The 25,702-nt window shown below is 44.8% G+C and overlaps 1 protein-coding gene across 3 annotated transcripts in view; it reads right to left on the reverse strand.

Moving 5' to 3' along the window:
- Positions 1–25,679, reverse strand: part of PUSL1 (pseudouridylate synthase-like 1) — a 28,875-nt gene extending 3,196 nt beyond the window's left edge. The window contains exons 1-7 of one of the 3 annotated variants that reach the window (XM_009274182.2): positions 25,532–25,679; positions 24,286–24,343; positions 16,873–17,057; positions 9,595–9,744; positions 7,159–7,332; positions 4,479–4,527; positions 2,349–2,403 (exon numbers count right to left, since the gene is read on the reverse strand). In XM_009274182.2, the coding sequence (XP_009272457.1) occupies positions 2,349–2,403; positions 4,479–4,527; positions 7,159–7,332; positions 9,595–9,744; positions 16,873–17,057; positions 24,286–24,343; positions 25,532–25,590 (730 nt within the window). In that variant the 5' untranslated portion in view covers positions 25,591–25,679. Of the gene's footprint in view, positions 1–2,348; positions 2,404–4,478; positions 4,528–7,158; positions 7,333–9,594; positions 9,745–16,872; positions 17,061–24,285; positions 24,344–25,531 lie in introns of all 3 variants that reach the window. The other 2 variants (XM_009274180.2, XM_009274183.2) reach the window with 2 other exon arrangements.
- Between the last annotated feature and the right edge of the window lie 23 nt (positions 25,680–25,702).

A 25,702-nucleotide genomic window follows, 5' to 3' on the forward strand; every position in this document is an offset into this window, starting at 1 on the left:
CAGCAAGAGATAAAGCTTAAGGAAAGCTAGGCCCTGTCCCAGCACCACTGGAGTGAACAGTCCCGTCATGAGAAATGCCTGTCTGAGGGGAAAGAAACAGCACGATAAAGCTCAAGGAAAGCTAGGCCCTGTCCCAGCGCCACTGGAGCGAACAGCTTGTATGAACAGTCCCATCATGAGAAATGCCTGTCTGAGGGGAAAGAAACAGCACAATGCAATGAACTTAACCAGCCTGGCGGTGTCCAGCTAGGCAAGGGCTGAACCCCCTCCCAGAAGCTGCCAGCACTTTGCTTGGGCTTGCCCCTACTCATTTTCACAGGAGAGCTCACACGGCCTAAGGGAACGTGCCACAGATTTTCTGGGCCCGAGTCTTATTTGGCAGAGGAGCCACACTGAAACTCAGCCCTTGCCACGGGCTGATCCCGAGCCACCGCACTGTCACCATTTCCTAGTCACTTTTCTCTGTCCACACTGGACAAACTGTCCTCCAGTCTCAAATTTTACAGGCAACAGCAGTACCAGCCCACATGGGGGAAACTGGTCAAGCAGACGCTGTCCTGCCTGATTCACCTTCTCAGGCTGCTGCCAGAACACATCCCCACCTGCGCAGGCATGATCAGTCATTTGGCCTAAATAAACATTCATTCTATTCATGACCTTTCAAAGCATACCAAGCTCTCCAAAAACTTAAATGTAGTGCTGTAATGAAGCATTGGTCTAAGTTTCTGATCCATTAACATTTACAAAAGAATAAACCAAAGTCCACTAAGCAACCTGATCATGTTTATCACCGTTAAGGAGAAAGGTCCAACAAGTCAAGCTATATTTATCCAAAGGCAAGCACTGTCTCTCCCTATGTGCTCTGATCTTAAACTGCACTGTGGAGTGCCAAGAGCCTGCCTTTGAGCAGATGGCACAGAGAAGAAGCAGAGATCCTTGACATATGTTATTTTATCCATCCCTCACTAGAGGTCATTGTATGCTGTGGCTTTAGCTTTGATGTCTCCACACTTGGAGTTAGCTAGTGTAAATGCAGCCTAATGGCATGCATCGGAAATAGCCATGTGCTTGGTGTCTCCCCCCTTCTGCACGCTATTCAGCAAAATATATACATACAGTTTCTGGGGCTGTTTAACCCTTTTCTCTAATAAAAACATTGAGATGTCGATACCTATCATAGCAGCTATATGAGGTGAGATATGAGGTCCACCTAGTCTAGTCTGCTCTTTATGATGGAGGGCAGAAGCATATGCTCAGGTAGAAGAGCGCAAGTTCAGCGTGTACAGCCTGTTCCTGCTTCACTACAGCCTGCCAGCTCGCTGTAAGGCAGCTCCCGCAAACAAGGCTCAGAGGACACTGGGCTGAGCTGAGTATTATGGGCCACTGTTCTCTCTGCACAACGTCATTAAGTAGCGTTTCCGTTCTAATGCACTAAATGGGTTACCAGCATTTTCGCCTTGTCACAAGAGCCTCTGATGAAGCAAATCCCTGCTGTATATCAAGCCCTTCTCAAGCATGTTGTTCTTCCCTTGCTCACATCCAGACACCCGCTGTCAGAGAGCTTACAGAGCATTACTTGGCACAGGATAAAAACAAATTTGGTTTGTCAAAACAGAATAAAAAATAGCTGCTTGCTGTTCCCACAAAACACCCCCTCTCTCCTCCAAAAAACAAGCCCTCTCTTGCCTATTCTCTGTCTCCAGAGTGTGACCATGGCCAGGATAGGCAGGCTGAGAACAGCCAACTCTTTCCTAATGAGGTGATCCATTAAGTTGCGGAGAGAGCTGTCTCCCCTGAGGATAGCAGCAAAAACCCCACTGGAGTTATTTCAAAGAAAACCCAGTGGAGGCTAGACAGCATGGCAGAGGGAAAGATCCTGCAGTCATGCCTGCATAGCTGAATCAGGTCTTCCCATCTCTCCTTTGTGCAACACTGAGAATTACTTCATGCTCCAAAGCCAAAGTAAAATTCCAGGCAGTCTTTGCTGGGCCCAGTGCCATTCAGCAGAGCAAGAACATATGTCTGTTGGTTTTTACCACGCAGACTGCAAGGACAAAGATTGCAGAAAACAGAACTTTCCATCCTCCCACATGATTCTGTGACTTTGGACATTCATTTTAGACACAAACTTAAGAGATTCTGGTTCTACCGGATCAAACAAAGAATACAGAACCTCACCTCTCTGATGCTAGGTCCCTGTGTGTGTCACGCAGCTGTAACACCAGCTCTGCAACAGAGATGGTACTACACAGGGATGCAACATTGCTAAACTGATCAATAGTTATAGTGATAGCGGCACTTTGGTTCTTGGAGGTAAAGTGTGTCCCGAATACAGCACCAAACAGTACCTGTCGGTAAACAAATGATCTGCTTCTGAACTTCAACTCCCAAAACTCCAGTCCCCTAAAGAAAGGAACAAAAAAAGCATTTAAAATCACATTTCAAATGGCTCTTCTACCCACAAGAGAAGTATAAATCACAGGTGAATGCAAGTAGAACAAATAAGAAGCTGTGCAGCCCCCAATTAACCTGAAACAGCACCATGAGCTTTCAAACACCAGACTGCTCATTTGCTACTCAGATGCAGCCATTTTCTGGGGTGAAACAATTCCTGCCTGTTTTGTATGTACCTGGTTTTACGGGGCTTCATCTTCCTACTGCCTTACACCTAAGTATATAAGCATTCAAATAAAAGGGAAAGGGCAACATAAAAGAAGGTGCAACTTAGCAGTCTGCTAAGGTACTACTGATCTGAGGAATGCAGTCTGATGCCTCCTGGAGAAAGGAAGAAACAACCAACCATAGCAAAGCAACTCTACCATTTCATTCAGAGCTGGCTTGAGAGAGTCACGTGGTCCTTACAGGCTTTGCAGAATGAATTTCAACACTCAGCAATGCCTACTGCGACATCCACGTGCTACTGGAAAGGCCAGGACAAGCAAGTCAGGACACAGACATGCCTGAGGAATCCAGCTGCAGCGTCAGAACACAGGCAGCGGCAGACAAGGAAGCACTCACTCCAGGCCAAGAGCGAGCAGAGCAGGAAACGGGCAGATGAACATTTGGGGATGGATGGATGCTACTACGCAAAAAGACATCCTTTCCCCTCACCAAATCTGTCTGCTCATATAGATACCATTTTCCAGAAAGTTTTATAGTAGTAACCAATATTCCTTACAAGAACTCTACTGAGGCTAACTATTCCAGTACTTCACTGACACTTGCATTCTCTGCTAAATCTTTACAAGTTGCTTTCTAAATATTTTTGTGGTCCAGTGCCAGCTCTAACACTAAAACCCAAGGCAAACCCGTTTGCAGGAACAGTCCTGCAGGGAAGAACCTGTCTGCACATTTCCTTCCTACAAATAAAAAAAAATCTGATATGCACATTAGATATATATAAAAACATACACACACAGGTGTATCATACATCAGATACGTCAACAGAGCACAAAAGTGAGCAGGTTTTCACTTCAGTACCTGCATCCCTAAACTTCCATGCTACCAAGCAATCCTAGAAGTCACTTTGATAAAAGTAACAATAAAATAACAATAAAAAATAAACAAACTCACTAACAGTTTAAGCACTCCTTATATCCCATAGCATTCCTACAGCAAAAAGAGACAAAGCTTACCTTGCACAATCCAGAAAAGCAGGTACTTACATGCAAACCCTCTCCTCTCCTCTCCTCCCTTGCAATGAGCCCAGTAACTGGGTATCAAAGGGCTATGGAGATGTGAATCAGCTGTGAGAGAAGCACAGCTGCAGCATACTTGTCTGGAGGGTTCAGGTGGATGGGCTGGGTTTGCTGGAAACACCTGAGCATCGAGAAAGGGGCTGCCCATTCCCTGGGAGAGGCGACGGCTCTCGCGAGCCGTAGAAGAAAGGTGAAAAGCAGGGACAGCGCGATTCACAGGCCCGCACGGGGCATCAGGGCAGGGCTAGCAGGAAGAGCAACTGTGAAACAGTCATTGTAGGGAGCAGCACAAGCTGTTTCCTCACTGGATTTACAGATAAGTTACTGCTTTTAGCCCTCCCTGTCGTGTATGTTGGCGTATGCAAAGGCGGCTCCTGCCCCCGGATTCCTCTTTATGTCAGGAAATGACAATGTTTCTATCACTTACGTACGGTCTGCTCTCCCCCCAGCTTGATGCGCGTGGCATACAGACATGTGCATTGCTACACACGTGTGCAAATACCCAGCACATCGAGGTCATAATTCAGCTCAGCTCTTTAGCAAAGCACAAGAGACAATTTTTTCAAATAGGGACAAACCCCCCTCTCACCAAACTGCATGCACCTTCTTTAGCCAGGATTCTCCTGTCTTGGTTGTCTTGACAAGATATATTAAGCTACAAAAGATGGGTCAAGATACCTAGGAAAAACACCTTGTAGACTTTGAAAGAGAACAAGACTTTTTTTTTTTTTAAGAGGGAAACTTTGTTTTCTTGTCAATCTCACAGATAATTTTGCTTACCAGCAAAAAATCCAGCTGTCTTTTTCCATTTGGCAGCAGAAGCCAGCACCTTGCAATGAATAATACATATTCAGCTAGAAAACAGGTGACAGAGCAATCACTCCCCAGGAATAAGTGATGGGGCTAAGTCTCTGAACACATCCTTAGCATTCAAAAGCATTCTGTATGGATGGGACACTAACTCCACTTCCACTGTTGCTGAGCAACTGAGTTTGATGGAAGGAATCATTTTAACAGTTAGCCTTTTAAACAGACAAGTGGTCAATTCAGAAGATTGGTTTAAGTTCAGAAAGGAAAGAAAGAATGAGAAACAAAAGCTGCATTATTTGACTAAGAGACCATGGTTTATCATTCTACTGATTCCTCCCTCTGAAACAGAAAATAAACCCCCTTAGATTAGGCTAAAAAAAAAAAATTAAAAAGAAAATATCTATTTATAAGCTTTTACTGCTATCCCAGCCCTTGCATTGCAGGAACAGTTCATTCTGCTACTGCAGTGAAGAAGTACACATGCACTTCAGGCATATTTGCCGTCTTATTTGCAGAATGGGCAAACACACACCAAGCTCCATGGCTGCAACTGTTCCCACAGGGAGAGTTTTACAGATTAAAAGTAACTAGGACACTGTAATTAAAAAAACCCGAACAAACAAACAAAAAACCCCCAAACAACACCTAGCCTGTCACAAAGACCCAAACCCCACAGCTTTTTTCTCTAGATCAGAAAACTCATGGTTGTGGTTATTACTAACCAAGTATTCTAAGAGAATTAAATGCCATTTAAATGCATTGAAACTAGGCTTCTCAAAGCCATCCCCTTCAGGCTACACGTTCATTAAATCAATTAATATCGACACATTATAAAAATTACTTGCTATAAAACACAAGTTTGGATGCATGTGTCACCAAAAGCAAAAATATTCCATCAGCAACTAGCTCAATGCTTTTGATCCAGTTTTTAGGTTTACTCTCTCTTCCGTGAGCTGTTTTTGGCCTCATGTGGGATGGGTTTATGCAGCAAGTTATGCAAGAAATAGCAAATCCCTTTTTTAAATTAAAATCGAAGACACAAAAAAGAGCTGATCCATATTAGTTCTCAGAGGTCGGCCAGCTGACAATAGCAGGTCTGGATGTGGAAGGTAACCTGGCCCATATGCACTCACAGGTGATCCAGACAAGACTGTTAACGGTTATTTTCAGGTTAGCTCGGGTCTCTGCCACTTACAATGCTTCTCATCATAAAGGACAAGATAATCTTGTGGATGAAGCATTTCACTGTTACTTGTGTCCCTAAGCATAACCACACTTGACAGAGGGAGGCCAAGCTCTCCATTCAGCAATGGCAACCCAATAACAAACAGCAGCCACATGACAGCACCCATTTTCCTCTCCAGCCTTCCTTTTCCCATAGGGACAGTGTTTCTTACCTGCAAGAATGCGGGAAACAAGCGTTTCATCCGGCACTAACTGCCCATGTCCTTGCGCTTATACAGCAGAGAGTAGCGGCGAAAGTGCCATACCCAACTGGGTGGCTCTTTATAACATGGCTGCGTATTGACAGGCACCAACACTGAGCAGGAAAAGCAGGAATCAGAGAAGATGGGAGGAACTGGGAGGAACTGAAAGACCAGGGTTACTCAGGGCATACAGACCTCTCTCTGTTTTTGCAGCTCCCTTTCAGTTTTTGTCTTACACTACTGCTGGCAAGATACGCCGTTCTAAGACATGGGGAAAGAAACAGTGGGCTATCTGCAAACTGCAGTGAGGCTCCAAAGCTTGGAGCACCGCACTTACTGTTACAGACAGCTCAGGAGGTATTCAAATCTAATGGAGGGTCGTTGGGGAAAACTACAAAGAAAAGGGTTTTCTCCTAATTGGAAAGCAGAAAAATGTGGTTTGGAGACAGACAACAGCAAGGTTTGCTTTCAAGCTGAAACACAACAGCCACGTTATCTGTGAAAGAAGCCAGCATGAAAGCAAAAGCCACGTTCAGATGATAAATACCCATGATCTTTCGGGGAAAAAAAACTTTAGTTTCTGCTAGAGAGCAAATACATCCAGCCACTTAATTTCAATACTTGCAAGACCTGGTCCTGAAAGAACCTGACACTCAACAATCTTTTGTTTAGGTAATGACTGAGGAATATTGGACTTTCCTTCATCAACATCCCCTGGGAAGACAGAGGGAATTACTGGTGTGAACCGAGCAGATCTGCATAGCTACAGCAGTGACCTAGGTGTTGGGTGAGGTTTTTTCCTTCTATTTGCAGCCTTAGGACAGCAGTGAGGGGCGGGGGGAAATCCCATCCCCTGGCAGAGCTGGTCTTTAGCAACCAAAATGAGTGTAAATGCTGGAAGCACCTCATCAGAATCGCTCCGTGCTAGATTCCACACACCAGTTTATAACATCCTGCCTTTTAACGCACAAACAACTGCACCAGTTTCCCCGCCCTCATTCCTGCTCATCTTTCTCCCTGAAGACATTGGGGAGGAGAGGGAAAGAAATGTCCTTTCCAAGCTGTCACTAGGCAGAACCCTGCTGACACCATCACAGGACTGCGAGGGCAACGCACAGCAAACAGGAGGTCAGTTCTCAAAGCAGTGCTGGAAAGCAGCTTTTCAGACAAAGCAAGCGCTAGCTGACCAGAGCAGCTCCTCAGCTGGGTATCTAGGCTCTCACCTGTGTTCATAATGCTGGGACAGGAAGCCAGAAGAGGGTCGGATGTCTGCCTGGAGGATGGTTCTGACTGGAGACTGAAAAGGGGTTTCGGAGTTAAGTGAGCGAAAGGTGCTGAAGTCATGGGTTCCCAGCAGGAACTGTGCTGCATCCTGCATGGCAGGCACGTTCAGGTAGCTGAAATTAAACGTGCAGAGCAAAAGGAAAGGAGCATCAGGTGGGACCAAGTATGTTAGGTGGGTCAAAGTCCAATCAATTGATGAGAAGCTGAAACCTGGCACACAGACTGAACATTGTAGCATTGCGGAAACACATTTTGCAAGATGGAGTTTGTCTCGTAATGGCCCAAACCACAAACCAAGATGCCAAGTGACCTGAGTTCTGAAGGTATCCAAAACCCCAGGCTAGATGAGGGGTTGGCAGGCACATGCTTTTACACAAACCTTTATCCTGCTGTGCTTCTTATAACAATTCAATTCAAATAATTCTATTCAAATCACTGGCTAGAGCGTAGGGCAAGAGAGCCAAAATCCTTTGCAGTATCTGGATGTTACAAACTGAAAAAGATGTTGCCAGGTAAGAAAATATCAAACACTGTGATGGTTTTCTAAACCTTAGATTTGCAACAGCCAAAAGATGATATTAGGAAGTAACAGAAATGGAATGAGCGAGAAAACTGGCAGAGATGAATCCAGTGTAAACCCAAGGTGGAGATGCAGAAGAAAGGGCCGAGGGTAAAACTCAGAATGTCAAGTGTCATTCAGATGTCTTCATTTAAAGTATCTAGGTCTGTTCAAACTAGTCTCAAGCAAAGGAATTTAGACGGATTTAGACAGATTTACTGATATATTTGCTGAACAGATGCTTATTTTTATTCTATTTTTGTAAATTTCTCCTAAGAAAAGCCTGCGCAAGTATGTGTGATCTATGGCTTCAGTACTTCAGATCTTAACAGAAGTCAAAATGTTTCTGAAGAAACCAACCAAAAAAAAAAAAAAATATCAAGATGAGATTTTCCAACATAATGAAATTTTTCCACTGTGTTCAAGAAAAATGACTAGCACTTACAGAACCCTGGTCACACTGAGAAGCGCTGATGACACCTAGTTGGCAATTCAGACGCCTACAGGAGTTTAATGTATGTTATGTGTTTTATACACCAGATGTGCTCAGTAGTGCACACACTATCAGCTTCTCCACTACTAGCAGTCCAAATATCCCACCTTTTAGTAAGACACCTCCCATTCAGAATTTCTAATATGCTCACCCTATCCTTTTTGTGGTATTGCCATTTGAGAAAATTAACTGCAGTGTCTGGACTAAATTAAATGCTATTTCATAAAGCCCAAGATTAAGGCACGTTGTGCACATAACATCTAATTTTGCAATTTGATATTTAATTTTCCCTTCCACAGCCCACAGAAAAGAAAGTCAGCAATTTAATTTTAGGACAATGTCATCTTCACTCCTCTGCTCGGACAGTTGAGATTACATTTTTTTTTTCCATTACCCACAATTGTTATTCCAATAGTGATGATGAAATTACCACAACTGGCTACAAACCTGTTTTTCTATAATGTTGTGGAAAACTCCAGTTTTCTTCAATGTATGTTTATCTCAGTACAATGTAAACTAAAGGACAATTACAAATTATCTTCTGGGTTTTGTTTGTTTTTTTCCTCACTCACTGTTTATCATGTCCCAAGTATTTTTTTTTTTTAAATGGCACTGAGTTTGTTTTTCTTCCCTTGCATATACAAGCACTGATTTGTTATGACTCAGTGGCTACTCCAAGAACCCAAGCGCATACTGAGCTAGATACTGAGCTAGGTTTGTTATTGTAGGGTTGCTCGGAGTCATTGGCTCTCACTATTCAAACACACAAGCTCTGAGACAGGGAATGAGAGCAGATTTACATGCAGTCGCTACCAGAAATAGGACTAGGGGAGAAAAAGAAAAAAAAAAAGAATTCTCAGCCTTCATTCTTGACTGCCTGTACGGTCACACCTAAAACTGAGATCTGCCATACAATGCATTTCTGCCTGTCTGCATCATATCAGAGCACTGTTCCTTCAGCCAGCTGTCCAAATGGGTTTGCTGTATGAATTGGCAAGGTCATCTGAGGAAATGCTCATCACTTCCATGGGGAGGGACACACAAAGTTGTTGATGGACTTTACCCGGAGTCACTGAGTATTTCAGCAGTGCTAAACATGTTTATCACAGGTACAACGCACAGTACAATTAAAAAAAGCTGTAAGTCTCAGTGAACATAACTCAGTGCAGTTGCACTGATTTCAACAGGGAAATCTTGTCAATACGAACAGGGAATCTGGTCTCACATGTGGAAATTACCCCCTCCCCACTTCCCCCAAAAGCCAAGCCTCTCCAGAGCGTTGAGGAGGTAGCTCCCCAGGGAGGTTCAATGGAACACACTTACCCTCCCGTGGGAGCCCAGCAGAGATCCCTTTCGAACACCGGTATTTCAGAATAATGAGTACAGCCCATCAACAGCCGATAAATGTAGGTTCTTGACAGTGCAGAGAAGCGTGCATGGAAGCTATTGGTCACTCGATAGGCATTCAAAATGCTGTTAGGACAGAAGAGAATGAGTGAGATGGAGAGAAATTTCATATACTAATTCAAAAGCTTTTGCCGGGTCACCACATAGATGGGAACTGAAACATGCAATGGGTTGAGAAACTGCACTTACAATTAATTAAATATCACTCTCTCCTGACAGCCAGTGACTAACCAGTGACCAAGGATTTGCACCTGTAGGCTGCCACAGGCACCTAGAAGGCGGCAGAAGAGCCTTGGCATCACCCCTGTCATCAAATACACAGTGAAGCTGACTTTGGGTCATCTATCAACAAGTTTTGGGGATGCTCACACCGTCACAAGAGGCTAAGACCAATCAGTCCTTCAGCTGACAAATGGCAACTGATGGCATGTGTTCTTTGTTGCATAGTGAAACCAAATACCTCACCCAGCCCATCAAATTGTACTGCATCTGGCTGAGGGCACGTGTTCCTAGCCATGCTTAAGGTGAGAGGCAGGAACTTCCCAAAGCAAGCTGACTCCCTCCATCTCCAGCTGAGGAGCACACCTTATGAACACTGTGCCCTTCTGCTTTTGCAGAACCATGGTCCCAAACATGAGTGGGAGGACTCCCCCAACAACAGACACCACTGTGCTCCCTCTCAAAGGCGGCTACACAGCTCATTGTAGCAGATGGAGACAGTTGAAACTAGGTCACTTCCCTCCCACCTCCCCCCACAACCTCCAAGACAAACAGGACTTTGCTGCAGCAATGAAAATCAAGGTGCATCCCACCATCGCCTAGACTGAGTCTCTCTGAAAACAGCAGAATGCTGCACGCAGGAGACCTCCTGGGAACCCTCGCATTTCACGTGTGCAGAAAATGGCTGTTGGGAATGTTCACGTCTACTCGTCCTCCCCTGACTCTGGGCAGTTAACTCAAGCAGCAGCTTTCTAGGCAGCTGAACTCCCCTGTTGTCTTCTATAAGCAACAGGGAGAAATTGCCTTGTTTCTCTAAGCCAGTGCCACCATTACCATCAGACAGACAGCTTGGTAGCCAGAAGGGCAGGTACAAAGGCTGCCAGAGGGGAAAACATCCTTCTGTCTGGCAAGGGAGAAAACAGAGCGTCCCTGTGTTTCTGCACCTCCCCCAAAGTGCTGTTATTTATTTGAACACATCAGCAGCAGTTTTCACTGGATCTGACTTTCCCTTATCCCAGAGCACTGGCTACTCACCGTACTGCAGGGAGCACGCAGCAAGCAGTCACTATTACACAGGCATAATCTCTCTGCAGGTGTTACTTTAGAGGATACTTCTCCTTAGAAGGTAGTTTTTCTCCTGGCATGTGCCTTTGTCTTCGGAGTTTGGCATAGTGAGGAGAAGGGACCCAGGGCAGCCAAAAAAACCACGATACCATCTGGGACCAAGTAATAGACAAACCTATTTATTTACTTTAAAAAGGTTGGTGCTTCAGAGATTTTTGACAGCTCAAGTGCCTCTGGCTCACATCCCTTGACTGCAAAGGCTCAGACCACAGAAGAAGAAATTAAAGCTGAGCCACAGGCCTCCACAAAGATTTGCAATAACAAGCCCAGGAGATTGCTCCACTGCTATAAACTCTCAGTAGAAATGCAAACTACATTCTCCAGGCCTGCAATGGAGTTTGAACCTAGGACTTCCAGCCTCTTCTAAACACAATAATAACTATTACATTTATTTTCCTCTGTCTACATGCCTCCAGAAGCATTTCATCTATCTTGAGCTTCTCTTGTTAACACTTATGTGATTTTTATTAAATAACCATCCTTTTACTCCCTCTGATAGAGTGACTCTTTCAGAAAAGCCTATTTATGCTCACATGACTCTTCAGCGCAGGCATCCTTTCCTGCCTCTCCTAGCAAATGCAACTGCTGCCATAGGCTCTTTCTAGCTAGGAATGTCTTCCCAGCCTTTATTCCAGCAGCTCTTCAAACATGCTACATTTCGGGCCTTGTTAAGATCCCATTTTTTGAAAGACTGCTGGTAAATAACGACTCATAGCATTCTTTAGCTTTTCAACAGAGCCTGAATTTCACAGGAGGTTGAAGGAAAAAAAGCCCAGAGACATCTAACTAGAAAAGGCAATGTATTAGATACAAAGATGTCCTCCATAAGTACATCCTTCTCTGTCCACTGACAACAGAAACAAAATACCAATTTGCAGGAGGTGGGAGGAATCCCAGCTCTGTCTTGTCACCCAGACAGCTTTTATTGTGTGCTTACAAAATTGAAACTAGGAATAGAAGGCATGAGTATTACCATCACTACTTAAGTGACAGCAAAGTCCTCCTAAAGTTACCCCATCTATGAAATACACTCTGATCTTTGTGGACAAGATCCTTTCAAATATGCTTTGCAAATCTAAAAGACAGATCAGTTGACAGAAGAGACCCATCACGCTACAAAGAAGGTTATTATTGCTGATGATACAGTCAGCCAGCTTGGAATCTTGTTTCCCTTCCAAGCTCTATCGACAATAATGTGTTCTCGCAAAGATCCCTCTCTCCATCACCCCCTGCTTGCAACCACATGAAAGTGCTGAGTTTTCTCTTCAGCATTAGAAGAGAATTCCTCTTGGCAAAGTAATATTTACAGAGGGAGGGGATGGTTGCTGAATACGCTTAGTCTCATGCCCGTCACCAAGCTCCTTAATGAAAAGCAGCTGAACCATTTTTAAAAGGTTCAGCCCAAGGGAGGAAGGAGAAGTAGAGCTGACTGCATCCCGACAAACTCAAACTCCCTAACTGATCAGGACTGTACTGCATTCTATCAGATGGTATCACCTCCTGATACGTACCTGTCAGATCTTAGCGCGAGACAAAAAACTTTTCCCATCTGTGAGATCCCACTGCTGCCTCCTTTTGGAGATGCTCTCTAACTTCAAACTTTCTTCAGCAGAAATCCTGTTTGCTCTTGGACTGATCGGTCAAGGTATCACAAAGCTAGCTATAACTACATATCCGTGTGACTACGAGTATTGAAAGTGGCAGGGTCACGACAGTAGTTTTAGTTCTCTAGGACAACTTACTCCATTAAAGCTAGACAATAAAACTCACAAGTTACAAGCCTAAACTCAGGGGAGAGAGACTGAGATTCAGTGGCTGGTGGCACATAGAACAGACTGATGATTGCAGTGGTACCCTCTGGATGTAAAATCATCTAGTTTTGACTCCCAAACAACTGCCTTAATCTTTTAAGGAAGGAAATCAAAACTATGACCTACTTTATGTTCCCTGCTACCGCTAGAACATCCAGAAAGGGTTTGACTTCCAGGGTGTATAGATTCTGACCTAGTTTTCAGCCTGAGCAAAAATAACAACCAAAACCCCACATAAGGCAAATTCTATTTCAGAATTATTTTTTTTTCATTGACACAGCAGTCTGAAAAGAAATCATCTCCAGCCCCACCCCACAGCAGCTGCATTAGACTCTTTACACATATGTCAAAGAAGGTGAAAGCTGTCAAGGGACAGTAAATCACAGATGTTAAACATGCAACTTAACTAGCTTGAGAGAGAGATTTGCTTTGTGTTCTGGCTTGTCACTGCAGAGGAATCTGGCTGCTACTTTAAGAGGCCAATGGAGGAACTGGATTTGTAAGTGTAAAACTGTCAATCCTCTATTATCATTCAACCTCAGGTTTGGGATGCATGATCTGACTTGTTACTGGATGGCTGTCCGTGGGCTGTGTAGTAAAAGCAGTGAAATCAGTATTTGCTTTTCTTTCAGGTACCCACTGTGAAACCTTTACTTTCAGAGACAGACTCAACCAACTCTGCAAACTGCCAAAACACATTTTTGCAAATAAGGCGGGGGGGGGGAGAGAAATTTCCCTTACGGATTTCTAGGGACTGACGGTCATGCATTGTGGCAGCCGCGCTTTATATCAAGCCCAAGCAGCATAACAGTCATCTCACGCCGCCCTTAGGCTGAGCTCACCCACTCCAAGACATCGCAAGAGGGTCTCATGGAGGGGCAGCAACAGCTAAGCTGACATGGACAGTCAGAAGACAGAGGATCAAAGGGGAAAAGTGGTGTGGCCTTATGCTGTTCCCAAACTGTCCAAGGGCTGTCGAAGGAACTGTAAACGTCCAGGGAAAAAGGTCAGTTAAAACAACAAAATAAACAGCCACTAACAGGAACTACGTGCCTCTAGTAATAAGGCTCTCACAGTGCCTTCCTGCCCTCTTGCCCGAGCTCAGATTCCAAGGATTTTACTTCCTCTTCCCCTTCACCCTCTGATGGCTCCCCTGGTGCTTGTTCCGAGGTGAAAGAATGCAGCTGGCTCTGAGACAGCTGCTGCAGCTTCTGCTCCAGTCACTGACCGGGTTGAGCGCCCGCAGATAAAAGGTCCCACTGTATTTAAGTAAATGCAGCGCATCACTGACATACAACTCCAGAAACGCTGCAGGAAAACACTGCAAAACCCAGTCCTGAGGCCATGAGAACTGCAGGCGCTAAACACTTCTTTGGCATAGGCCTACAGAAGGTACATAGGTGGGATCCCAGTCACAACGCACCTTGTTACAGCAGCAAATGTCAAATCACACACTCATGACTATCAGCATAGGTTTGCATTTGTTCCCTGGAGTTAATATGCCCACTAGACATGACATAGCAGAACTCTGGAGGCAGAGTCCCTCCACCCAATACTGCTCCTTGCACCGACACAGCACGTGGTCTAGGGAATGGCCACTGGACCAGAAGCTGACGCCTTCAGTCCATCTGTGATTCACACTGAGTCAGTATAAGGTCTGGAGCAAGTTGTGTCGGGGACTGGTAAACAACACAGCACTTACATTACTCCAGGTAAGCTAGCGCTGGAACAACAAGCTGGTTAACCTGTGTTTCACACAACGTTAATGCAAATGTAGTTTCTGCAACCTAGCTAGACTCTGCCCAGCACTGCAGGTGTCATTGGCGTGTCCAGGGCATGCTGGAATGTCTCACCCCCTAGTCACATCTGTGGATTAGCTGCCTATCTCTATCACCAACCAGGGGCAGGCAATCTGCTTCCTTGCTTCTAAAAACAGTGGCAGACACCTTGGAGAGCCTGATCCTGGGGGCCTAGTTTCTAGAGGTACTGAACACCCACCAGTGTAGTCAAAGCTAGAGAAGAGACTGCCACCTGGGATTGCTTTCCTCAGGTTCCTTCCTTTGCTTAAGGTTTGAATGTTTGCAATATGCTTTGAAAGTCAAAACAGCTGACTGAATTGCAGATCAACACCTTCTGCAGAGCATGCCGCAGCTTCAACCAGCTCATACTAACTCACTCTTCGCTTTATACAGCATGTGGAACATGCATGACAGACCTCCTGGGAAAAAAGTAACACCATCATTCATCTCGCCCTCCCTCAGACCCCAAACTATTTGAGCACCTGCACATTTAGAGCTGGATTCACTGTTCCCCAAGCCCCGGAGAACTAGAATCCTTCCTTGCAAAACCAAGAACAGATTTAAGTATGATGTCAGTCCTCAAATCCCAGGCCTTGCTATGTCAGCATTTGGGTCAGGCCCTGTTTCACGAAGAGATTAGAAAATAAAGCAGACTGGGTGAAGCGGGAAGGGGGAGTGTACTTCATAGTAATGTTGCTATTCTTACAACAATCCCTTCATTGGGGTGGGGAGGGATGTGCTTTTTTGTCCCGGGCTCTTGCTCTGGCATGGGGAACTTGCCTCCATAATCTTCCTTTATGTTCATGCCACCAGACATCAGAAAGGCTGCAGCAACGTGAAACAGAGCAACCTGGGCCTCTGAGTAATTACCAGTTGGCATTTTGCATCAAAGTTCTTTTGCTCACCTAAATACCTCCTATAAATTACCCATCTTCTTGCACAACACTCTGAAGTGCTTTGACACACTCTTCAGTAGGGTACCGCACAGAGATTCCAGTCCCATTGTGCCAAATGCTGTACAGACAAAGACAGTCTGTGCCTTAAAGAGGTTTTAGTTTATGCAAATAAGACAAAGTAACACAAGAAAGAATAGAGTGCAGCAAAGCAGCTGCGGGCAAATGGTATGTTGATTCCATGACACAGCACAGATTTGGCTTTTAGTCTAAAAACCCCAATGTTTCATTCAATTTACACTTTAACCATAAAAATGCACCCATGTCTGGGGAAGAACACAGAAACTGTTTGACAGCTGACAGAGAAACTGCACAACAGCTTGGGAAGAGAAGCAAAGAACATGAAATTCAATCCAACTTTTCAAAAATTCACAGGGCGTAGTAATTACTTATGTAATTGATGCAAATTCCTAACAGAAACTGTTGGTTTAATGCTCATGTTTTTCTGCCTTTGGGGGTGGGCATTTAGACCTAGATCTCACGCAGAATAAGCTCACTCTGAAATTCTGCAAGAAGTAATAACTCTAACAAGAAGAAAGAAGAAAATAGGGAGAAGAAATGGCTGTTCTGCTCTGTAGATTGTTGTATCAAGTTCCTCACTACATCCATATGCAACTCTCCCTAGTCATTAACAGTTGTGTATAGTATGAAAAGGACTTTATCTATCCCATTGAGTAAAACATCAAGTCTTGCTACAAAAATATTAAACTGGAGCTTTTGATGTAACTTCTATAAACCATGTCAAGCGGTAGCTTTGGTCTAGCAGGGAAGAAGAGAGGCTGATCACGTGGGAAGGGAGGCGTAGACTATGCTAACACTAACAGCAATTTTGTTTGCTTGTTCTTTATCTTTTTGCACCGATACAGGTGAGAGGCAATACTGCAGCCAAGTTTTTGCTAAGTTCTAATTCAATAAACAAAGAAATTTAGGGAGTTCGGGGAATATAGCAGCACTGAAAGTTAACATACTAATGTTCTGGCTCACGTGTGAAACTAGAGTCCTCCCAGTGGATTCAATACTTACACGGTGACCCCAATCTCTCACAACTACTCTTGTTTTAGTGGTACTAGCATAGATGATCTCCTAACAACAATGGTGGAACAAGACTGACCTTTAATGTGCCAGGGGTCTGGTAGTAGCAGAAATACACATGTACATGGGAGTGGTTTGCCAACACATATAACAGGGGAAAATATATCTTGTGGATGAAGATGGGAGATCATTGCTGCATTTCCTCTTTTCTCCAACAAGGGCAAAATAAAAGATTTTGACTCGCCACCAACTCACCGGATTGGCTCAGGCTTCAGGTGGTAATTAAGACTGTAGACAAGCTGTTTCTCACTAAACGCTGGCTTCCCTGGTGCCCTCTGGATGTCAAGGTGAGCAGAGTTGCAGAGTGCATGGACGCCAGTATCTGTTCGGCTGGAGATGCAGAACTTGATAGGAACAACGGGTTTTAGGTTCTGCGCTGCCTTCTGAAAGCCAACACGAGATGGACACATGAATAGCGGACTCACTTCAAGCTAGCTAGGAAAAAACATCCTCCTCCTTGCTAACCACATGTCTCCTTACTGCTCACACAGAGAAGTTAATTGGGTTTTACCGTGGGCAGCACAGGGATGGAGAGAGGCCTGTTTGGGGGACTTCTCCTAGCACCAGTGGCTTCTCACCTTTGTCCTGAAATCACCTCAAACAGAACATCCAAAATGCCATGTGAGCTTCCTTACATGTACAAAATCAAGTAAAAAATATTCATCTGCCCATCCTTTGCTTTATATCATTGGGCAAGTGGGAAAGAGGACAGAGAATTACCCATTTAAACCCAGACACCACCCCTGCAATTTACTGCTAAGAACTGGACTCGGATTGCTTCAGCAGCTCTTAAAGATCTGCAGAACCCAAGCCTTAAAGGGATGGAAACAGCACGCAGGGATGTCTGAATGACATCAGCCAAGACGCCTGAAGGAGCTCATGCTGCATCCTTTGATTCCAGTGCAGGCCAGAACGGTGTGAAATACTACGGCTTATTGCTGCAGGCCGAAGTTCTTTTCCATCCACAGTGGGAGCAGGGCTACAGAGGGCAACATGCTTCCATTAATTGTTGAGAGCAGAGGAGGAGCCGGGGGACCAGATAAGTAGTAGCATAGCACTGATGTAATGCATTTATTAGTCCCACTGAGAAATATAAATATAAACAGATCTAAGAATCAAGACACAGCTCATAAAGCATACCAGTAGTTGGCTGACACTGAGCTACCCCAGCAGGTACAAATAACCACCAGACAAACACACGCCACCGGCAGTCACAACGTGGAATTTCCTTATATTCATTGCTTCCACAGTTGCATTAATGCAGGACTTGGCTAATCCTTGAGAGTACTGTTTTCTTCAGGAGCTAGAGTTGCCTTATATTCAGGCGATGTCTCACTCACGCTAAGACCTCTGCCATAGCAAGACTAAAGCAGAAAATTATAAACGTTATTTACACCATCACAGAGTTCGAGCTTATTGGAGCCAAAAGGCCCTAAAATGACACCGCAGCTGAGATGTACTTTAAAAATTAGTTAGCAAACTGTATTGCAACAAGCTGAAGCTTACTTTTCTTAACGCAAGGGGAAGGACAGCCATTGAGACCCTCTAGGTTCTGCACAGGGATTTTGGCACGGATTTGCTGGAGAATCCAGCTGTGGCTAGGATCGTTATTTCCCTTTCCCAACTGTTCCTCTCCACACAGCTGGCTTTTATCCCCACCCTGTTTCTGCCTTTCCATTCTGCCCACTAACAAAGGGCTGGAAAAACAACTGGGTGAATTACTACAGATTCCTGCTGGGAAAGTAAATAAAACCCTGCTAAATGAGTCATTAATATGGTGTCTTTTAATCAAGACGCACACACAAAAGAGAGAGCGCAAAAGAGATGCTTACACGGTTAATTAGATGCTCTGTATTTAAGGGTCTGTCTAGACTGGCCTAAGTTTAGCAAAGCCAGGTGGGTTTTGGTAAGGGACAAACACTGGTAGGTCAGAAACCTTGGTACTCCGAGAACTTACTAATGCAACGTTGAAACCACAGCAGGTCTTACCTACAGTAAGGTTTTAAAGTAGGTTGCTGGAGCACTGCAGAATACAACTTACTTCTTTGCGAGGACAGGCCCTTATACAGAAAAGCCAGTGTAATTTGTTACAGTGAATGAGTGAAGCATATCTGAAAGACTGAAAAACAACAACAACAAAAAAGCAGAAAACCAGATGAATGACCAGAAATTTCCTTCTCTTTCCTATCTCCACTCTTGAGTAGCGAGCCCAGCAGTGGTCTTTATTAGATTTTAATTTGGTAGCAAGAGTCAATAAAGTTTGAACTGCTGACTCACAAATGCCTTCCAGACTCCTACTATTCGAGCAGACAGGATTCTGGGCTCTCAGAAACATACTGTTAAAATGCACAGGGAGGCAAGGAAAAATGTAACTGAGCTGCAGGGGAAGGTCTGGGAAACGGAACAAAAATGACCCTAGCCTTTTCCCCTTCCTAATCCTTCTATTTGGAGTTCACATGTGGTTACAATTAACAATGAAAATCTTTATTTATCACCCTTAAGCAGAGAGAAGCAGACAGAAATTAAATAGTTTTCTGCAGTAGACCTTGGCTTGTGCCTCAGCAATTTGTCTTAAAGCAGAAGCTGCATTTTAAGAGCAAAGTTTCTGCAAAGATATGTTTGGGTTTTGCAGGCTCCTCCCTTCCTCCACCCTCTTCTCCCCCTCCCTTCTCATCAGGCAAAAACCAGCCAGTGGGAACATAGTTGAGTGGGGGTAGAGGGAGGGAGAGAACAGGAGAGAACATGGAAAACATCCTCCTTTCTTGTTATGGGCTTGGAGAAGTTTGGATGCAGCACTCCTTTGGATCCCACGCTGCATCCCATTTTAAGCACTGCATCTGAACAAAGCTGGATAATGGGAACACTGTTTGGATCTCTTCTCCTCTGCCAGCGGGAGTTGAGCCCTGTTGGAGACCAGACTGCAGAGGAAGAGAGGACTGCAGACTCCAAGGCAAATCTGGTTGTCTTCCCCGCTCAGGTCAGCCAATGAATCCACAAAGGTGCAGGACTGAATGACAGGTTCAACAAATGGTATTTTCACAGCTGCCCTTCTCCAGCACAATTGTCCCCCAGGCACACCTCTCCGGAGAGATGACTGAAGGATATATGTGCTGGGCATCCAAGGAGGAATGTGACCACCATCAACAACAAATCTCAGTTTGTGAAAGCTGAAAGCTTTGTGGATTCTTCCTCCAGCCTAACAGGCATGCAGCTGATAATACGCTAACAACTGCTGCCTCCAGTTTCAATTTTAATATTTCATCTATATCCCATCCTAATTAATCTCCTTAAAGAGAGAATTTCTGAACTGCTGAACTTCTTTGCAGGCAATTCAGAAATGACCCCTTCACCTATTTAAATGTCTCCTATCTGTACCATCCACATGTCCTTTGAGCCTATAGGCAGCTGATGGTTTCCTCCTCTGGCTCCTGTCTACTTTGATCTGTTAATATCACCCACACTGAATTTCAAAAAAGATGCGTTACTTACATTTAGTAATTGCTTGGATAGCAACCAGTTTTTCCCGCCCTTTCAGAAAAACAAACCCCTAAAACAAGCAGGCCTTTCATCTGAGGAACTCAAAAGGCTTTACTGCTATTAATCCAGATCCCTACCCTGTTGGGTATCATCTATGGATTCCTATGCGGGAAACTGAGGCAGAAGTTAAGCACTTTACCCATGGGCACCCAGCTAAAAAGCAATATAGAAGATACAGGAATAAAGGAGCTGGATTGTCCTCCCGTGTGCTCAGAGTTTACAGGTCTCTGCTCCCTTCTTTAAGCCACAGGGCATGCAAATATTCTTCTTTTTACCAGGTGTTACAAACACTGAAATCTTGGCTTGGCACCTACTGAAGGCCTTTCATTGAGCCAGATCTCATCCATTTTCATTTAGTCTTTACTTCCCGAGTCACAGTCTTTCCAGACGACCCTATTCCTGGAGCAGCATCAAGGATCCCAGGGTGTCAGTTTATACCTCTAACACCCTGCATACCAGTGATGCAGGGAAAAGTATTACTTGCATTTAGTAGGTCTGTTCTGCTAACAGGTTTCATTCACTAAGCACTTCCATATTTTGAATCACGCTGAAATTTCCACTGTTGTGTGCCAGGATGATATGGATCCACATTCCAGATCGCTATTACTACTCGCAGCTCTGTTCTCTTCTCACTCTGTACAAACGCTGGAGCGGTGATACGAAGAACAGGCCCATTAATGTATACCACCTACGGCAGGGAAGCAAAAGTTCATCCACTTCTCTCCCTGAAGTCTGAATAAAAAAATCCTCAAGATACTCAGCCATCTACCTCTACAGAGCATCTGGGAACCACAAAAGGAACCTGTGAAATCAATTGTGGATGGGTGTGTTCAAGAGAAACTGTGCATTAGGAGTGTTTTGGAAAAGTAAGGGTCTGTTTCGCTTTCACAGCAGCTGGATTGCTTACTGGTTTCATCATGCACAACGGCATTAGTTGCACAGACACAAGGGATTGCACTGTGTTGCCAGGGATGCTGCACGATTTATAAGTTGCTGTGTTCTAATAAATAATAACGTGCAAGCTTCTGGTTGCAAGTCATCACAGCCTCACTGACTCAATGGGTGCTATGTCAACTGAAACTAATTAAAAATCTAACTCATTTTTAGTGGAATAGATAAAAGTCAAAGTGAAAGCCAGGAAGAAAAAGCTGAGAAAGTGGCTTCTGCTAGAAGAAAGGGTTTCCAAAGCAATCTCCTATGCCACTGAAATTATTATCCAAACAGGGGTTGAAGATGACAGTTCTCTGCATCCATTTTCAGGGTTTTTTTTCTTTTTTTTTGGGGGGGGGAGGTTGTACCAAAGCTGCCTTGCATAGTAAGGAGTTTGTGTATGTTCTCTTTCTCTCCTCTCCTACTGCCCCTCTTCCTTTCACGAGGAATAATATCTGGCCTTAGCACAAGGCTGCTGGCCAAAGCAGAGCTTCGTGTGGGGAAGATTAGTTTTGGGCAGCATTCACCAGCACAATGGGAAACAGCACACTCAGGAGATGGTTCAAACCAAACATAAAAGGGAACTCAATCCTGTAGATCCTAGCAGGCCTCGCATATGGTACCTGTTAGCACAAGCAACAGCTACTCACTTTAGCAAAAGGTGCTACACAGGAGATCTTCCTTTACAGTAGGGACGTTTGTAAGAATTGAGACTAGAGCACAAAGTCCGGCACCTTGTAAGGTTCCACAAGGAACTGGAGGGAGCCAAGTCACAGGATTCAAACTTCCCCATCTGGGGAAGCAAGGTCTGGAATTTTGGTTTGGACCCACCACTAGCAGGCTGGGCTTCCAAGTGCTTCAAGACAAAGACGTTGTCTCCGAGAAAGAAAGAAAGCTGTCTGCAAAGCTCACCCCCCTCAAAGATATTTTAAAAGCTCCTTCAAATATCTACATCTGTCCCCGAACTAAAACAAGTCTCCATTTCCTCCAGTCAGTCCCAGGGCTCTGTTACGTAGCAGTGCTGAGGACTACAAACGCTTCCGTGTCCTGTATTGATACAGTGCTTTATGGTGACAAAGGGTTATAGGCAGGCCTTCTGCTCAGCTCCAGTCCAGCAATTTTACCTTACCACACAGAGGGCTGCAGTACACACTCACACACCAGTTGTTGAAACACAAGGTCTACACCTCAGGTTATTTGCTTGTCTGTAACTGCAAACAAATGCCTGAACATATTTAGACTACAAAAAGGATCTCATTACAGATTTAATTTTGCCCTTCCCTTCAGTTGCCTTCCTGGCTTTGGAAAGTTGTGAAGTTCAAGGCTGCACAGAAATGAAGGAAGATAAATTCCTACAGGCCCCAGAAGTTTTCTATTAAAGTTGCTTTAAGACTTCCCATGTGGTTCTAATAGACACAGCCCTGCTCAGCAGTGCCCAGCATCAATACCACCACATGAAAGCAAAGCACATATCCCAGAACTGGCCTGCAAAGTGCTGATACTGTGAAAAGACAACACCAAATAAGTTTATCTTTTTCTTTTTTTCTTCTTCTTTTCTCCTTTAATCACGCATCCTACCCATTCGCCTATTAAAACAAAGTTACTCAGATAATGCAAAACAACTGCTGGGCTCACCCAAAGTCCGGCGCCTGGGGCTGAGACACTGGATGGTTCAGAGGATTAGATAAACGAGATCGAAAGTCCTTTGGGGCTCTTCTTTCAAGATCTGCACAATATTTATACACTTTCTGCACAATGGTCTCAGGCAGGAAGCCATACAAATACACCCTGAGAACTCTTACTCAAACCATAATTCATCACACTTTCCTTCTGCAGACTGCTTAGCAAGAGCATGCAAGAACTATCACCCTCACAAGGCGCAGTGTAGAAATGTCTTGGCCAGGGTCACAGAGTGGCTGGGTGGGACAGCAGGTCTGCTCCCAGACCAGCTCTTCAACAGCTCTGCTCCTTCACACCACCACGATTGTAGCTAATGCAGGCAGAGCGCAGGCTATCACAAACAAGCACGATGGGCACACCACCTTCAAACTGCTAGTTTGTGATCTCAGGTTAGACAGTCTGACCAAAAATGAGAATCGAGTAACTGAAAAGCATGATCTGACCTAAAGCAATCAGTTTCAACCTCTTCAACAATCTCTTGTCTTCTAAATGGGCACAAGCTTCATTTTGAACTACATGATGCTTCTAAGACGAGACAAAAATAACGCAGCTTCCTTTTGATTCCTGCCCTGCACGGGAACGTGGGATTCACCGGCACTGCTCAAATAAACGCAGCTCAGCAGCAGCTTGTAACTAAATTACAATTGGGTTACACAAACATCTAGGTGTGCTGAGCATTTACCCTATGCAAGTGACCCACTTTCTACTCGCTGGTGTAACAGGGGGTCTTTTGCACTCCTATTGCGCACTCACTCCGAGCCAAACAGCACTTTGGTCCTGAAAGCCATTCTTACATTCTGGGGAAGTCCCTGGGAGCAGCGCAAGAACAACAGTGATGACAGGATCATACCTTTTTTCCCCGGCATATTAGAAGAACTCCAGAAGAACGGAAACTAAGCATTTTTTTAATTTGGAACAATGGATATCCTGCTGTGCTTTGTTCTGTGTCTGAAAACATCTATTAGAGACATCCTCTCCCACAAGGATACAACATCTAGTTTCTAAATCTATAAAGGACTTGGACATGAACTAGAAGCAGAGCAGCTAAGCCTGCTCAGAACTGAGGCAGTTCTAAGAACGAGTGGAAGCAAAGCCACAAGTGCTAATGAAGCTCACATGCTTAAGTACCTTCAGGTGGGCCAGCACCTGAGCAGGGGCTCTCAGAATCATAGTTCTGGACTTGGACACCTCAATTTCAAGTCTCATTGGAGAGTTCACATCTTTTTCAGGATCAGGATCTTAATGTCTCTGACTTCACCCTGACCTATTTCTCCTACCTGTATACTGACATAATTTCTAAAGCACTTTGACTGTTTTGAATATTACAGTGTTTAGCACTATGCAAGTGTCTTTTATTGAGTGTCAGTCTAAAAATAGTATTTTTCCTTGATAATATCCGTAGCTCAACAATGTGACCCTAGAAGTTTCATTTTAATGAAAATATGATTAGCAAGGGCCTACCTCCAAATAATTCTGGACTCCAACCATTGACTGATCATTCGAAGTCTCCATAACCCCGCTGCAGAGCGAAACAAATACAATAGTTATTGATATGTGTCAAGACCCAAGGACTTGACACAGAGTCCACCAACACATCCAGAAGTTAATGGGGGACAGTCATCCAACAGTTTTCTATTGAGTGACCTGGATCTTTTTACAGAATTTGCAGGGACCAAATACTTTGATGCATGGACAGGAAAACAGATGCAGTGGTTATTTGCAAGAAAGGAGGCTGGAAATAAAAATCATCCTTCAAATGTTACTCTCTGGACTAGCCCTTCAGATGGAGGCTGACGTGTTGGGAAGATAAGGCAGACAAATCACACTAGAAAAGAGTTTGCAGATAAAGCTATTTCAGGGCCAGGAGTTGGTTGCCAGTTGCAGGTCCCCTTCTTGCAGGCCCTGCGGATGTCATAAAGGGGCTAAAAGACCACGAAAACGGTTTGTGAAGAGCTTCCTTCTCTACTACAGAAGTCACAGCCGTTCACAAAAGCTGCTGAAGTGCAGAGAGATACGTCCCGAGGCTAAACCCAACCTACCTGTAACTACTCTGAGTAATTTAGGTCAGTACCCACAGTGACACAGACCGTGCACTGCAAAAGAATTGTGGGGTTTGGCATATGGTGGTATTATTCTGTAAAATCCTCATGAAGATAGGCACAATTCCATGAGCTGGAGCTGCACAAGTTCTCCCACACGCTTTTTTTTTTTTTTAAATGTAAACAATGTGGGATGTTTAAGGCCTGGGGAAACCCAACCTCAGCCAACCTCCTGCAGACTCACAGCCCACAGATCGCTTCACCTGCATCTCTCGAGCAGCGCAGGTATCTGAACCACTGAGAACTGGCCACACCACTGCAGGAAATACAGTAACTTGCTTCCCCCCCCCTCAGCCTGAGATCCCAAGTTTGCCGCCTTCTCTGTCCTTTGATGTTTTCTCTTTGCCCATTTTATGCATTTCCTGCCCAAACCATCCCCTTCCTCACGCTTACACGCAACAGCAGAAAGCGGAGTCCAGCTCCCTGCCCGCTCTCACCTACTCAGCAAGGGATTTATCACTTACCAAAACCACGGCCCTCACCCATCCTTTTCCCAACCGCCGCCTTGTAGCTCTCCCATCCCCACCCACGGCTAACCCCCCCGGGGCCGCAACAGGCGCTGGTTTACTTCCACCGCACGTGGCTGACGAGGCAGCTGAGGCACCTACCTATATTTAGTGCCAAAGTACTGAAAGAACACTAGGTACCGGGTTGGGGAAGAAACCATCTTTGCTGCCTACAGCCCTACGGCGGAGGCTCTAGGTCCGGCGCAGCGGGCACCCCCCGCGCTCCCCAGCGCGCTGCTGGCGGCGGGGGACGCCGGCGGGACCCCGGGGCAG

The sequence above is a fragment of the Aptenodytes forsteri genome, unplaced genomic scaffold, assembly GCF_000699145.1.
Source record: "Aptenodytes forsteri isolate BGI_AS27 unplaced genomic scaffold, ASM69914v1 Scaffold16, whole genome shotgun sequence".
NCBI lineage: Eukaryota > Metazoa > Chordata > Aves > Sphenisciformes > Spheniscidae > Aptenodytes > Aptenodytes forsteri.